Source organism: Lepisosteus platostomus, chromosome 9 (assembly GCF_059453375.1).
Source record: "Lepisosteus platostomus isolate fLepPlt1 chromosome 9, fLepPlt1.hap1, whole genome shotgun sequence".
Taxonomy (NCBI): Eukaryota; Metazoa; Chordata; class Actinopteri; order Semionotiformes; family Lepisosteidae; genus Lepisosteus; species Lepisosteus platostomus.
In genome coordinates this window covers 51,794,547-51,810,912 of record NC_142619.1, presented here as the reverse complement: position 1 = coordinate 51,810,912, position 16,366 = coordinate 51,794,547, and the positions used below count along the sequence as shown (strand labels likewise).

General features: G+C 36.9%; 1 protein-coding gene across 2 annotated transcripts in view; it reads left to right on the top strand.

Annotated features, from left to right (window-relative positions):
• Positions 1-15,317, top strand: part of tnpo3 (transportin 3) — a 31,450-nt gene extending 16,133 nt beyond the window's left edge. The window contains exons 12-23 of one of the 2 annotated variants that reach the window (XM_088645489.1): positions 1,151-1,342; positions 3,403-3,494; positions 3,806-3,882; positions 4,671-4,731; positions 4,929-5,069; positions 7,227-7,343; positions 7,761-7,855; positions 8,199-8,355; positions 8,841-9,008; positions 9,798-9,910; positions 13,005-13,093; positions 14,525-15,317. In XM_088645489.1, coding sequence (XP_088501615.1) covers positions 1,151-1,342; positions 3,403-3,494; positions 3,806-3,882; positions 4,671-4,731; positions 4,929-5,069; positions 7,227-7,343; positions 7,761-7,855; positions 8,199-8,355; positions 8,841-9,008; positions 9,798-9,910; positions 13,005-13,065 — 1,274 coding nt within the window. In that variant the 3' untranslated portion in view covers positions 13,066-13,093; positions 14,525-15,317. Of the gene's footprint in view, positions 1-1,150; positions 1,343-3,402; positions 3,495-3,805; positions 3,883-4,670; positions 4,732-4,916; positions 5,070-7,226; positions 7,344-7,760; positions 7,856-8,198; positions 8,356-8,840; positions 9,009-9,797; positions 9,911-13,004; positions 13,094-14,524 lie in introns of both variants that reach the window. The other variant, XM_088645488.1, reaches the window with a different exon arrangement.
• Positions 15,318-16,366: the final 1,049 nt, after the last annotated feature.

Below are 16,366 nucleotides of genomic sequence, written 5' to 3'. Positions count from 1 at the left end.
TCTCATCCTGTATCCTTTCCTGCTATAATTTTAGCTATAATTTTCTTTCCTCGTCGTCTGCTGTCCTAAATATTTAGGCTTTACAATGTTATAATGTACTTCAAATAATACCTGTTATAACCACAGTTGCCTCATGATCCTTTCACATTTGTTGTTTCTTGATTGTTTGAAAACACAAGATCAATATGGGTATAAAATCTCCCATAGTAACAACGTCATCCTGTACATGCACATAAGAATGCACTATAATCAATACCCCAGTTCAGTGTTGTTGTACATCGCTAACAATGTGCTCTTTTGAAGTTTTTTATACTTCTTAAATCTGTTACCTGTAGGGTAACAATACAGTTCCAACATTTACTCAAGATACATAGGTGATACAAACAGACCATATCACAGGGCACGTTTAAGATTTAAATATACAGAATTGTCAATCAGCAAATTGTAGTGGAAGGATTCTAAATATACATTGTAAGGAAATGCAGCATTGGCAAGGACATTGATTTCCATCAGTATCCTCATTGCTGTCTGTAACAGACAAGCCCTTACTGTCAGTAGCAGTTAGTCAGTTTCGGGGAAAAACAGTGTGGTTCAAACTCTTAAGCTTGACGTGAAGGTAGAAGTCTCTTATAGCAGTAGTTTTGTGTCCCAATTTTTCTGCCACTCATCGGCTAGTGTGACTTTGTCTTCAAGATACTGTACTACTTCTTCATCACTACTTAGCCAATAGGTTTCATTTCCATCTCTATCATCTTTATACTTATCTACATGAGATTGCCTCCCATTCAGATGGTACGCTAAAGGCACTTCCCTCGCACACTTTTTGTTATAGAATTACCTGTTTGCGTATCTGTGTGGGTTGGGCTGAATGCTTTTCTGGTGCTTAGGAATTTGCAACCAACTTGCATACTTAAAAGAACATATTGTGTCTAGCGTCAGGGTATAAATGGCACTTGCACTCATTTTTTACTTCATTACATTTAAGCCTTAGCTATAGTTCATTGTGAAACCTTAATAGTGTTTCAAAACTTTTTATTGTGCCAGAAAGGTATTCGTACCAATCCTATACTACCTGAATCGCTAAATTACTGTGCAGAGTGAAGTTCGTGATTAATCCCACTACTTTGTGTTGTCTCCTTTTTTTTTCCAGATCCTGTGTTAAATTATTTAATGAAGGGTCTGAGGGAGAAGCCGCTGGCGTCAGCAGCTGCTAAAGCAATCCACAACATTTGCTCAGTGTGCCGGGACCACATGGCACAGCATTTCCAGGGACTTCTGGACATTGCCCGGGCCCTGGACTCTTTCGCTCTGTCTCCTGAAGCCGCTATTGGGCTTCTGAAAGGTTATTTACACCATTCGCTTATGAACGGTTACCCGAGATTAGATTGATGTTTTCTAAAAAGAAGTCTTTTCCCCCAACAGTTTAAAATTATGGTTGTTCAGGTTGGCATTTCAGTAAAAAAACAAATGCAGTGAAAAATGTGCACACATTGTTTTAAGGAGCTTATTTCCTGATTTCCGAGTATTTTATTTCTAGATGGTTGTTTTATTGTGGTAATGCAGACACCATTTAAAAAGGAACTTGTATCTAATATTAGTGCCCAGTAGTTAGTCTACAGGAACTTGCAATATTAGTATTAATTTTTAATTTGTATAAGTGCAAGCATTTGAGCCAGTTCAATATCTTCAAATAAACCCTTTTAAAGCCATAGTGAGGAGCGAGAAATAAATTCTGAGTTCCAAACCAGAGACAAAATGAGCAAATTGCTCAGTCCTTATGTAATCTGCTTACACATTTGGATGAAAAGACATAATTCCCAGAAGCCAAAGTTTGTCAGGGCGCATGCCATATTTAAGCATGTTGTCTAATTTTTTGTGGTTCCAGATCAGTAGTAAGTGGGCGAAAAATGAAACACCAGTGTAACGTTACTGAATATGACTTTGAGCCACCATGTACAGCCAGTACAGCCTTCCCTTTTTTGTTTATACACATTGTAACATTAGTCTCTTGCAGGCTATCGAGAAGAAAACAGTTTTTTGAGCAGACACAACAAAATCAGGAGTCCTTCCAAGTACAAGCATTTTTAATACCACAACAACAGATGTCAAAATTATTTAAAAAAAATCTTAGTCTGTTGTTAAGGCACAAAAAACATTTCTTTAAAGCTGCTTTTCAAAGTCATATTTCCCCAGTACCTTGTCACTTTACCTCTCTTCAACATACTTTTCTTGTCCTTTGTCTTTTTTACCCATCTTGCTTCCCTTTTTTATTTCCTTTTAACCTCTTTTTAAACTTCCCCATGACCGAAAGGTTTGATGGCTATTCAAAGTGCTTAATGAACAGGAATATGACATTTGATGCTTGTAAAGAGAGAAAAGTTTTTATTAAACTTGTAACATTTGGTCCACTAAGTCTTTGTGGTTGAGGACACTGTCATTTATTAATTGATCTTGGCTTGTAAGTGAGCATAATGGAAACCCATAATGGAAACATGGATCCCTTCACAATTGGAACCAAGCACTCAAGGCTGTAGAGTTCTTTAGGCTGGCACCACACAATCGTCTGTTATCAAGAACGTCGTGAAGAATGATTCGTTTACCACCTTTCTCCACTACTCAGTAGGCCAATGCCTGTGCTCTCTGGGAGCGCAGCTCCCTACTCAGTTGGCAAATATGCATTAAAAGGGTTGGTTGAGTGGGTTGTAAAGTGAAACCCAACTGTGATATCCCACTCTCTGAGGCTCTCAGCAAACAATTGTAATGAAACTGGCTTGAAATTTGCAGTTAATGTGCAGTTGCTCGCCTGTTTTGCCTTGCACTTAGGGTTAATGCACAGATATCCTGATACTGGAGTGTGCACCTCTGCCCACTGTTGCTCTTTGCTACTTATGTCTTTCCCTCAGATTTCCATTCTGACATCTCCTTAGCCAGTGTTGCTTAAGAAACATCAGAAGGCTGAGCTGTCTTGGTCACTGAAGCATCTGCCAAACCCCCCAAATAATCACAACTTATTGAAAACCACTGAGGTCCTCTTACTGCCATTCTAGTCTTAATTATAGTCAGCCAGGACTGTCCACCATTTTTATACATGACCCCGAGTGTGCTCTCAATTACCTCGTGCATCACAGCTGTTTGAAAGCCCTTGCTTTCATTATAGTTGGTGTTTACTTAATTTTGACTAGTACTTGAAACATAATAGTACCATACTAAACACAGAGCAACAGTGACAATTCAATATCCCCACAGGTTAAAAGAAACTTGAATAATACACACAGCTCTACAGAGTTGTGAGATTAACTCTTTATATTTTGTTGTTATTCTTATTTTTCAGTTTCTATTTGTTTTTTCCCCATTTTCAAAAAACGTTGTGTTTTGATTGCTCGTGTCTTTTTTTTTATGTAGGCACTGCATTAGTTTTAGCCCGACTTCCACTTGAGAAAATTGCTGAAAGTTTGAGTGATCTTTGTGCAGTGCAGGTTGTAGCCCTTAAAAAGGTTAGTGCTCTGTTTGCTTTGATTTGTTGTTTGGATCGCATAAACCTTCTATAAATTTCTCCTAAACTCAAATTGTATAATATGAGCTGTATATAGTATATAATATTTAGATGTATTGTCCTTTTAATATTGAAGTTTAAACTTTTCACTTTTTCATAAACATTTGTCTGCTTTATTAGAAGTGATTTTATTTCAAAAACCCTTGTGAGATCTAACCAGAATGTTATTTTGGATTATCTCTTGGTAATTAATGAAATGTGAAGATCTGGGTAACCTGAAATTAATTTGGTATCTTTGGTTTATTTTAACAGCTTCTCTCCCAAGAGCCCAGGAATGGTAAATCTTCAGATCCCACAGTATGGCTAGATAGATTAGCAGTAATTTTCAGGTGAGCATTAAATATTTGTTTGGTAAATACATGAAGATTGAGTAGGTAGCTGCGTCAGGATGTGTAGACTGCTGAGGAACAGGTAATGGTTTATTCCATGCTGTAGGGAAAAGAAAAAACACAATGGCAATAAAATGTTATTTCTTTTTCTTTCAGCATAAAATCATAGGATATACCTTTTCGAATAAAATACACGACTGGCAGGATTGGCACTGTATCAGAAGCTTTGAATTTCCCAGTGAATGCTACAGTGGAAATACAGTTTCTGCATTTTTTTGAATATTGTTAGCTACCCCCCAGCTTGTGGAGGTCAATGACAGTTTTCCTGCAATCTTCAGAGAGTTCCCTTAACCTTAACCATGATTATTCATGCTAATTTTCTGTCTTCTGTTATACCCTGAAAAATGAGAAACCTTCAGAGCCTTTGTATAATTCCAGAAGCTTCTATTGCACCTCCAAAGATCAAAATGTTGCAAGAGATTTGGTTTGTTGAATTTCATTTAAAATAATACTTAGATTTGTAACATTAGTATTAAAATAATACTTAGAGTGTAACATTAGAGTGTAACATTTTTTAATTGTTTTAAGCAAGACATCATATGATCCAATCAGTAACTCATTTTATTTTATTTTTTTTCTTTGGGAATATGAATAAATCTGAAGTGTACAGTATCTGTATTATAGAGGGGAAAAAATGCAGTAAACCCTCTGAGATGTTAGAGATACTGTATAACATATCTGAAAATCTGCCATTAAATTTAATTTCTGTACATCTTTATTGCTTTCAGACACACAAACCCTATAGTAGAAAATGGCCAGACCCATCCATGTCAAAAAGTTATTCAAGAAGTAAGTTACTATTTTAATTTAAATTCACATTTATTTCTAGGTATCCCCAATTTTTGATAAGTCTGTCTCTTTTGTTTTTGATCATTCATTGTTAAACATCAATTTTAAGTGCTTGTGGAGATCTTTTGACTTGAATAGCACAGCTCCAGTTACAAACCAGTAACGTTTCAATTTGCGTTTTACTGACTGTCGTGCAGATTTGGCCTGTCTTGTCGGAGACACTGAACAAACATCAGGCAGATAACAGGATTGTGGAGCGGTGCTGTCGGTGTCTGCGCTTTGCTGTGCGCTGCGTCGGGAAGGGCTCGGCGGCCCTGCTGCAGCCATTGGTCACTCAGGTTGGTGTTGCCACGCATGAGCATGCTTGCTCAAAAGGCAGAGGTTTGACTCCGGTTGAGCAGATTTGTGGATTGCAGATCAGTCAGAAATTAAGGCACCTGAAAATGTTTAGAGTAATAGCAGTCAGGATGCTGCATAAATAAAATGATAGCTGTTCTACAGTCCTACAGGAAGAAAGAAGAATGATTATAAATCTGTCCAATGCAAATTTCACATGAAAAACATTTAACTATTAAAATTTACAATACAAAAGTATAGAGCAGAGTATAGTTATATCTATATATTGCTTCAGCATTATAAGTCTAGTAATATCCAGTGCCTTGCAAAAGTATTACAGTTTTTGCAGTTTTCCCTTTGTTGCCTTAATATTTGTAGACATTATACTTTGATGTAGAAATATTTGTTATATTCAAAACCTACTTAACACATTCAAAGCAGAAAACAGGATGGAGAGTATGAAACAAAAAATGGATGTGATTTCATAAATATTACCTAATTACCTAATGAGGCACACAACTTCTCTTTCTCTGCAAGTGTTTCTTATGATTTAATAATAAATACAACAGTCTTTACGGTCCTTTAGTCAGGTGTAGGTTTTAAGCAAAGATTCAACCATGACGACTAAGGCGCATTTAGGACAACTCTGGCCTAAATGCTGAGTTGATAAATGCAGGAAGAATGAAAAATGCTAAATGTTACGTCTACTGCAAACAGTCACCCAGTCAACACCTCCCCTGTTTTCAAGAATGGTGGTGGCAGCATTATGTAATGTGGTGTCTGCTCATCTGCAGTGACTGAGAAGCACATTAAGTGTAAGGGGAAGATGAGTGGAGCAAAGTACAGATAAATCTTTAAAGAATACCTGCTTCATTCTGCTAAAGCTGTGATGAAAATCATCTTTTCATCCAGAGAATGATCAAAAGCACAATACCAAAGCTACACCGCGGTGGTTTAAGAATAAGAAAGGGGATATCCTTGAGTGGCCCAGTTAAAGTCCTGATTTGGTGCTTTAAAGACTGCAGTTTTGCACTTGTAACTTGGAAGCAATTTTTTTTTAAAGTTATTGGGCTGTATTCACCTCCCTGGAAAGCATAACTAAACTTGATTTAAATTACACACTTTTTACTGTGTACCCAAGCAGTTTTTTTTTGCTTTAATACTGCTTCCCCATATTGAGTTGATGAGAACACAGAAGAAGAGTCTACATAAAAACCCCAGACCCCTTGTATCTAACTTTCATCATCTCCGAAGCACCCATATGATATGCACATAGTATGTTCCTACTGCCAGTGTGGATGGCTTTGCACTCATCCGTGTTGAATTTCATTTGCAAAGAGTGGACCCAATCCGTTATCTTGTCTAAGTCTTTTTGCTGCTGTTTGTTTGCCACTCCCCCTATTTTAGTATCATTAGCAGATATAATTTGCTAAACTATTCCAGAATCTAGATGGTTATGCTAGATGGTTGATCAGGGAGAGCCACAGGCCTAAATCTGATCTCTGCTGCATACCACTGCTCACATCTGCTTAATTAGCGCTGTATTTACACTACTGTTGTTTCAGTATGTGAATTATTTGAGATTATTTCCTGTTATTCAATTCCTTTTGGAAATTACCTCAGAAAATCTAATGCATGACTATCTGACTAGAGCTAGCCATTGGCTGTGCAAGCTTGCTTACTGTACATGTTGTTAAAATATTTTAGAGTATTCACAAATATAAAACAAATATTTTTGAGGGACTGTGAACATTTCTTCTTTTTGCACTATGGATAATTCAGTTTTCATGGGTAAAATGGAAAGCCAGTCAGGGCATCAGCTTCATCAACTTGACTAAATTGTTTGTTCAATATTCCCAAACCCTTTGAATAAAGAAGAGGCCCTTGTGCTTCCACGTAGTTTTAGCCTTTCAAGAAACTACTGGATGAAATCCTGGCATTAATTAGCTGCTAATCAGAAAATGAGCTAGATGGGATTGGATAGTCTTCTCTTGTTTGTCACTGTTCTTCTCCATAATTAATAATGCAGATTGTTATTTTCAGTTTAAACATTTTTGCCATTTGTCTTGTACCTTTTTTAAGACCACACTTAAAAAAATATTAAAAATAAAAAAGGGGTTGAGATATTAATACTTCTCTAATTCTGTTATTTTTTTCAGATGGTGAATGTGTATCAGATTTATCCCCATTCTTGCTTTTTGTACTTGGGAAGTATCCTGGTGGATGAGTATGGAATGGAGGAAGGTTGTCGACAAGGGCTTCTTGATATGTTGCAGGTACTGATTCTTCTGTTTGTTGGTTTGAAGTCTGACCTTTTTTGCATTTATTTGATTAATTCCAATTATTTTGTTCTTTTTTAAGGCATTTTTATTGCTTTTGCTTAATTGCTTATCTGATTTATCTGTGGAAATTTAGGATATTTTATATTTATATACATGCTCCTAATCTAAGTCTTGGCATTGTTTTAATTGCACAGACCTACTCAAAAAAATATAGCCCATAGTACTTTCATCGTTTTTTTTTTCCCATCAGTAACTTAATATTTTGTTTTCCATCTTTACACATCAAGTCTGTTTGCATTCTGTAGTCTTTGGAATAACGAGTCCATATGAACCGAAATGTTACACACTAAGCATTCTCAAGATTTTGATAGATTGATATTTAAAGTAATGAATCCGATGATCTTTTTTCAGGCATTGTGTATGCCAACCTTTCAGCTGCTGGAACAGCCCAGTGGTCTCCGAAATCACCCTGATACCGTGGATGATCTCTTTAGACTGGCAACAAGGTAATAACAGTTTTAGTTTGATTTTCAGTTTGACAATCAAACAGGTTTTAGGTCTCTGCATAACTCTGTCTGCTCAAAATCTGGAACAAAATATTAAAACAGTCCAGCTAAGCAGACAATATGTTTATCATCAGTCTCTGAAAACTACAGGACCCTGTCATGCTCAAGGACCGTAGGTGATTGCTCTTGATCCATAGGAATGTAGTTCACTAGCTGTGAAATAGAGCCAGGATGTTTATCTCCTTATGTGTTTTATGTTTTATTTTATTCTTGCAGTTTTTTTTTCTTGGGTTTGTTCTTCATATTTGTATATTTATCTATCAGATTTTACTTGTACCTATAGGTTTATTCAGCGAAGTCCTGTCACCCTGTTGGGCAGCCAGATCATAATCCATATTATCCAGTGTGCCATTGCTGCCACTACCCTTGACCATCGGGACGCAAACTGTAGCGTGATGAAGTTTGTGCGGGATCTGATTCACACCGGCCTCACTAATGATGTGAGTTCTCCCCCACAAGAGAGGAAACGGATGATAAACATTAAAATGTTATAACCTGTTTGTAGAATATAAACTGTACTGCAGATATTTTAGTGTCATTCACGTGCAGCATCACACAGTACAGCAGCTTCAGTGAAGTGAACCTTCACTTGAAGTACAAGAGTTGTAGTGGTCTGTGAAGTATTACTGTTCATACATCATGCCATGGTTTAGCTTTAATTAAATATCACTTAAGAATTTACATTTATTCCACTTTATTCCTTAACAGACTTTTATTTGCCATGCTTAGTTGTTCTTATTGTAGTGAACAATTAAGCACATCCAGCCCATAGCCTTTTATTCTTTGTCATGATTGTTGTCATTCCAAATGTCATTCCTAGGTTCAGAGTCATTTCTGCAATATTGGTCTAAAGGTTTGACGTTTTGTGATTTTTGGTGTTCCATGACTAGGGTTAAAACAATCTCTATATATGTATGTCTTCTAGCATGAAGATGACTTTGAGTTGCGCAAGCAGTTGATTCAACAAGCAATGAACCAGCATGGGCAGCAGCTAGTGAGCCAGCTGATACATGCGTGTTGCTTCTGCCTGCCCCCCTACACGCTGCCTGATGTGGCAGAGGTCATCTGGGAAATCATGCTGTTTGATCGGCCAGTACGTTCCATGTGGCATCTACTCACTGAAAAGGACTTGTTGATAAAAAAAAAATGTATAGGTTACTGTGAATACAAATACTGATGTTTAGTGATGTCTGTTTTTGTTTCTTTAAAATTAGTCTTATGAATAGTGATGAGACCAAGTGTTTTTAATAGAGCTAAGTACAGAAAGCCTTTGAATTTCTCCTCAAGAGGGCAGCATTGTATATACAGAAAATTGATTTTAAATCTGATTTTTTTGTCTTAGTTTTTTAAGTTGAGCTTTTCTTTCTCTTTAAAACTTAATTTTGTTACACTCAACTTTTCCTTTTATCTGTTGCTATATATTTTGTTCTGTTGCTATAGTTTTGTTGCTCACCACATCAGATCTAGCTGTTCCAGTAACAGCAAATTAAACATCACAGCATTTCAAATACATTCATTCTAGTGATGGAGGTGAATGTTTTGCCAGTGTGAAACAAAGAATTTTAATTTTTTGAAAAACTTTTACACTGAGGCAACATATACATGTTACAGTTTGGATTTTAATATGTTGTAGCATCAGAAAAATGCAATGAAATGTAACATTCCTTTTATAAACACTTGGATAGACTTTCCACTATGTAAGAAAATTACCTTTATCATATTACATGGGTTGCTTTAGGATGTAGGATCTGTTTTGATCTTTGAGAGCATATTTTCCAGCTCTCTAAGAACATTTGGTCATTTTAAGAGATTTTTTATGATTTGATTCCAGTGCACCTAAGAGAACTGTTAATGACTGCATGCATGTTTTTCTATAAAACAGACATTCTGCCGCTGGCTGGAGAGTGCTTTAAAGGGTCTTCCCAAGGAGACTTCTGGTGGAGCTGTGACTGTGACACACAAGCAGCTCACTGACTTTCACAAACAAGTAACCAGGTAAACTGGAGTCTTCTCTTTCTTGATCTGATGCTGTTAAAAGGAGGTTCAGAAAGCCTTGCATGATTTACATTACACACAATCCTATCAAATATCTCTCATGTCAATGTTATTTGGAAATTAAATATAATTTTGAGCCTAGTGTAAGGTGAATTTCTGACCTTATTGCCTATTGGATTTTGACCACCAGCACTAAAAATGTTTTGGAATACATGTAGGTCGCGATTCACACACTCCTAATTTGCATGTGAGTTAACCTGCGTCAGAAATATATACCACTTCTTAATTTAGGACACTCTCAGTTTTGTAGTTTTTCAAGACTTCCATTCATTTCTTAACCGCTTACTCCTGGTGCGGGTCATGGACACAGGCTGAACAGGGATGATCAGACTTCCCTTTCCCCAGCAATAGTCTCCAGCTCCTCCTGGTTGATTGCCGGGTGAGCTGAGAGATATAATCTCTCCAGCATGTCCTGGGTCTGCCTCAAGGTCTCTTCTCAGTACACCCAGGAGGCATCCTCAGCAGATGCCAGAACCACCTCAGCTGGCTCACTTGAGTCTGTCCTGGGATCAAGGCCTTGTCGTGGTGGAGGGTCTTGAGTGCCTCCGGGAGCCTTAGAGGTGTGTTGTCGAGAGCTTTGCACTCCCTTGGCAAATTGGCCTAAGCTGAGTTGCTCTACGAAGAATGATCCATACTAGATCCCATGGTTGTTCCCTTAAACACTGAGAGAACCCGGCCCGGCTCAGCCCAAAATGGCTGCCTGGGGCCATCATATGGGCTCACAAGACAGCTGGGTGACAGGCATGAGCAGGACAGATCTGGACCCTACAGCAAAGATTTCTTAGTCATTAAATACTAAATATCCACATCCAGATAGAATAATGATAATTATTAGAATTGTAAAGGTAGTTCGTGATTAATACCGCCAGTGTGGTCCTGGAAAATGCTGCATGAATCAAAAATACGTAAATAAAGAACTAGCATTCCTTGATTACTTGTTGTAGGGTTGCACTGATAGTTTTTCAATAATGCAGTTGGAACAGATGCTGTTGTAGTCTTCTACATAACTGCTATAAAACAATGACCACGAATAGTACTATATAAACATGTACTATTTATGATACAATTCAAATAATATTCCTGCATTTGCTGCCATGAACACAAACTAAAATAAATACAATTTTGTATGCTATCTGTACTTTTGTTTCTATTTTTTGTCAATGTGCTACTCTCTTCCCCTCTAGTTTAAGAGTGTGTGCAATACTTATTGTATCATAGTAAATCAGACAATCAAGCTTTTGATTAATTGAAAGATCCCAATATTAATCTTTCATGTTACACAATTAAGAAAGAATTAAATGTATTTAAGCCCACTGCATTAACAAGAAAGGGATACCCTGGTATGAGTTTCATTTTCACTGCAATATAAGTACAACCACAGTCAAAGCTGAACACACAAGATGAATATAAAATGTTTATATATATATAGCATAACAACTGCCTAAATATTCTTTAAAAGTCAAATTTTAATATAAGACATCAGAATTATGTAACAGCTCACTGCTATATTTTAAGATACATCAGTTAGTGAAATGTGTTTTCTTCATGAATACCAGAATTTCTGCCTTCTTACACAATTATGTTCCTCTTCCCATCTGAAACAATGTGATGTTTTTCTCTAATACTGCTTACTGGGTACAGAGAGGACCTGGGAACTTCCTTGTAGCTACAAAGCTGATTTGCAGATTTTTCAAAATATTTTCAATGACTGTTCTTCTTAGACAGATATGTAACAGACATGCACATTACTGTAACACAAATTCACATCCATGATCTTGGGTCTTGGTAAGCATTATAAATCAGATTGTGTGATTCAAAGGTTTAATCTTCCATTTCAGTGTGTATTATTGACCCTAACACAAGGCAAAATTAACCGTTTGGGGAAAAAATACCAGGATGTTGGTTTCGGCTCATAACTGTATTTTCATAACCCTTTTTAAAGAAGCAATTTAAGTTTGATATTGCTTTTGGTGCAAAAAGCTAAATGTAAAAGCTTTTATGAAGATGAGGTATTTCAGTATAAGTTGGGGTTTCCCAAGAGACCTGAAGTGGTGAGGAAGTAAAGGCATGACCTCCTCCTTTCGTGTTTCGTGACTGTCTTACAGTCTTTCACATCTGCAAAACACAAAACCGTACTGAGGCGTATAGTCCCATTACCAAGTGTTGTGTAAAGAATGCATTTCTAAAAAAAAACATTAGCAACATTAATTGGAAAGCTGCTCTTTGGTGACTCATAAAACGCAGAACTTCCTTAAGGGGGTTTACCTGGGCCTGCAAAGACAAGCAAGTGATTGTAATTTTTGTTCCAGTGGAAAGTCAGGAAAGTCTTAATTTACATGGAACAGTAATCTAGATTCTTGGGCAAGTCTGAACGGGACTTTAGGAGTGTTCAGACACTGTGCTTCAATACAAACTATGTCCGTATAGGGCGCACTTATTGTAACTAATAATTCTTTCCAAAAATAACTTTTGCTGCTGAGGGCTGAAACTGCCCTCTCCTCTACAAACAGAAACTTGAGTCACTCATTTAAAATGATAATTTCCCTTTACGTTCTTCGTCTCATCTTTTCTTTTCAACGTTTCACTATTTTGTTTGTTCCTGTGCTTTATGATGAGCAGAAGCAAAGGAATTTAAATTTCTGTTGAAGAAAATTGATAATTTATGTGAAAAACATCAGTTGCAGCACTGTGGAGCAGTGGTTAGGGTTCTGGACCTATAACTAGAAGGTTGTGGGTTCAAATAAGACAGCACTGTTGTACACTTGAGCAAGATACTTCATCCAAATTGCTCCAGTAAAAATACCTAGTTGCAAATGTATGTTGATGTAAGGATGACTGTCATATAAACTAATACATTTTTCCTTTTCTGAACCAATCTGTATATTCTCAGTCATTCCTAATACCATAATTATATATAATGAAAATGTAAGTAGCCTTGTATATGTATTTTTCTTTAATGCTAAATCCCCTTTAAAATGTCTTGTCACAACTAAATTTAATTTTGTCAATAGCAGATGTTCTTTTTCATTTGCAGTGCTGAAGAATGCAAACAAGTCTGTTGGGCACTAAGAGAATTCACCAGATTGTTCCGATAGCTGTTTGCACGTTCCACCAAAAGACCAGGTAAGAATAAGACAGGTGTTGTTAGAACGTACATGATATCAACATATAATATTACAAATACTACAATTTAAAAATAAAAGTCATCCCTCGCTTTTCGCAGGTTCATACTTCGCGGTTTTGGTAATTCGTGGGTCGTCCTCCCCAAAAAAACATTTATTGTACTTCCCCGCGTTATATATTAGTCCGCCTGTGTGCCATTTCGCGTCCGTTAAATCCCTGCGTTTCCTTGTTCAAGTGAAGTTTTTTGTGCCCCATATCCGTTATTTTGATTAAATATGGGACCTAATCGTGCTTCTAGTTCTCGTGCTAGTAATCCTGGACCTAAAAGACGCAAGAATGTGATGACTTGGGCAGAGAAATTTTGCACTTTTAGACACGTTAAAAGAAAGAAAATCTGTTCAAGGAGTTGAAGGAAAAACAGAAGCAGCTCCCCATCACAATGTTTCTGCAAACAAACGAAACTCCAACCACCAAAAGTGAACCAATTGCAAAATTACATTAAAAGTGAGTGAAAAATAAAATGCTTTTCATTTTCATGATTTTGTTGAATGACTAAAAGGGATTTAATAACAAAGAAACATTAAAAACTGTATAAAAAAACGCTTAAAATATGAATAAAGTTGTTTATTGGGCAGAAAAATTACGAATAAAGTTATTCATTTGTTACCAAGACTTTTATGCCTTTCCTTCATCTTCCCCCTACCTTTCCACGTGTCAAAAAATGCGAAAAATCAAGCAATATGCTCTCTAATGTTCTCTTAATCACCCTCAATTAGAAAAAGAATACTAAAATGTTTTTTTGGGACCGGGGCTGTTTTGGAGAGGGCGGTCAAATATTCGTGGGTTTTTGATTTTCGTGGAAAGTCTTGGAAATTTTCCCCGTGAAAAACAAGGGATGACTGTATACATAAGGGTCACAAAAGCATAATGATTTGCTGTACAAATGTACAGTTGTGAAAACCTTTCAACATATTTGCATGTATATAATTAGTTTTATTACAGATTATACTATATAGCGATAGCAGTATTCATCAGGCAGACTGCCATCCAATTGCTTTGAAGTTTTGGTCCAAAAAACGAGCTCATTTTTAGGCTAAATTTGCATGTTTTTTTTTTTCAGTGATTACAGTGGAGTATGAAAGGTAGAATTGATTCATAGGATTGATTTTTTTTTTTAGTTGGAAAGATGTCACCGATTAAACACTGTAGCATGTCCCTTATACATTTTAAATTGTAAGTTTTCAGTTTTCACCAGATGTTTCACAACTTTGGAATTTTAGTACGTGGAAAACTTGATGTGAATGGTGTGATTAATTTTGTCTGCTGATTTGCTTCATTGTACTACTGTAATTACACATCTCAGTGTTACATGTAGAAATTTGCTGGGTGTATAATGGTAAGAAGTTGGTAATTTTGCCTTTTGTTTTTTAGGACTGTCCTTTGTTTGCAACTTTGAGAGGTAACATTATAGAACATGGTGACTGCAAATAAAAAGGGAACTCCCTCACGAAGGACAGAATGGGATTCAGCCTACTGTGTCAAGCCATGAGGGCAATTCTCAGCATTTAGTGACTTACTTTACAAAGGTTGCAAGAATGAGATGGGTACAACGCATCCATCAGCCTGGCGAACAGATGGCTGCCGCTGGACAGACAGCATGAGGGAAGACTGCTTTCCTGGGGACTGTGCTAGATAAGGAACTTTTGCTGATTAAAAAAAAAAATAGTAATTTGCTCAGCATTGGTTGGATTTCCACAAATCATGGATCTATTGTGGAAAAAGAAATGGATGTGCCTGGTATTTAAAAACAAGTAAAAGACTTCTGTAAGTTTTTAAAAAGAAATGATTTATTTTCATTGAACTGTCTTTAGAATGACCAAACATGGTTTGCTCTCTGTGCCATAAAAAAGCAAATCCGTGTGATTCCAATTGCAAAGCACCCTTGGGATTTGGAAATAGTGGTGGGAAGTTTCATCTGCCCATTACCTTTACCTTTTTAAACATTGGCTGGAGTTTTATTGTTCTGATGCCAGGCCAAGCTGTAACATATTGACCAGTGGACTCTGGCTGTTATTTTTTTTGTTTCCTTTCTTCTGTAGCAGCCTGCCTGGAATTCAGGTTATCAGATGGTGGCTGCCGAGTTGTAGGAGTTGTGCCGACATGCTGTTCCATCTGGTGTTGTAGCCATCTCGTGAACAATAATAAAAGTGAGGACAACAACCTGTTTCAGCATTGTTTTGTGGTTTCATTAAGCTGGAGATTTTTTTTTTCTGTGCAGCTCAGCAAAGAACTGGTCAAACGAGTCTTAAGTCAAGTCACCTTTCTTTTCAGTAGCAGTGTAATCTCGTAGGCAATCTTAGCATAAATCCTTTTGCAAATGAGTTGCTACACACTGCCTCATCCCACTGTGTCCTTGGAGCAACTCCCTTCTCCTATTAGTCATGTAATTGCAGCCTTCACGTGACTCAACAGACTTCTTTCAAGTCACAGTTTTCTGCAGCAAAAACCCTGTAGAATTTGATTCAAAGCTGGATGAGTTCATAACAGGTTTTTATTGCATGAGAAATTAAAAGGCCTGTTTAAAGATACAATCTGTTGAAGTTAGGAACAGCAATGATAGCTGATAGGTCATGAGAAAATATTATAAAGTGAAAATCTCAAAAAAGACTAAAATCTTACATTTAAACCCTAGCCAAAGCTGGATTGCACAGCTTTGTCTCTGATTTTTCATTATAATCCAGTAACCGTATTTCACACTTTCATGGATAGAACCTCAAAGACAAACTGTCTTCTTGTACTTTTGTGCCACCTTTGCAACTAAATCAAACGCACATGCAACACTTTTTAACCCATCCAAACTCCATAGGTTTTAAATAAATTAAACCATTGTTGCTGCTTCAGAGTCTAATTTTTGTTAATATTGGCTTAGTTCAATATGTGAACTAAACAGGGAGGCACAGTGGTCAGCAATGCTGGTGTCCTGGGTTCAATTCTGGACCCGGATCAATTCTGCTATCCTGTGATGCAACCCTGAATTTGAAGAAGTGGTTAGACGATGCATGGATAAACTAAAGATTTTAAGATAAAGCATGAATTACTTCCAACAATTACTTAATTGGTGTATGTGTGCTGCAGTCATGATTTAAATACGAGAACAGCTCAGTGTTAAACCTCATTAAGTGAAAGGAACAGACTTGGAGAAGTGGGGCAATACCGATTAAGGAAGACTTGGTGCACACTCCATTCCCTCTGAATTGGAGATACAGTATTCTT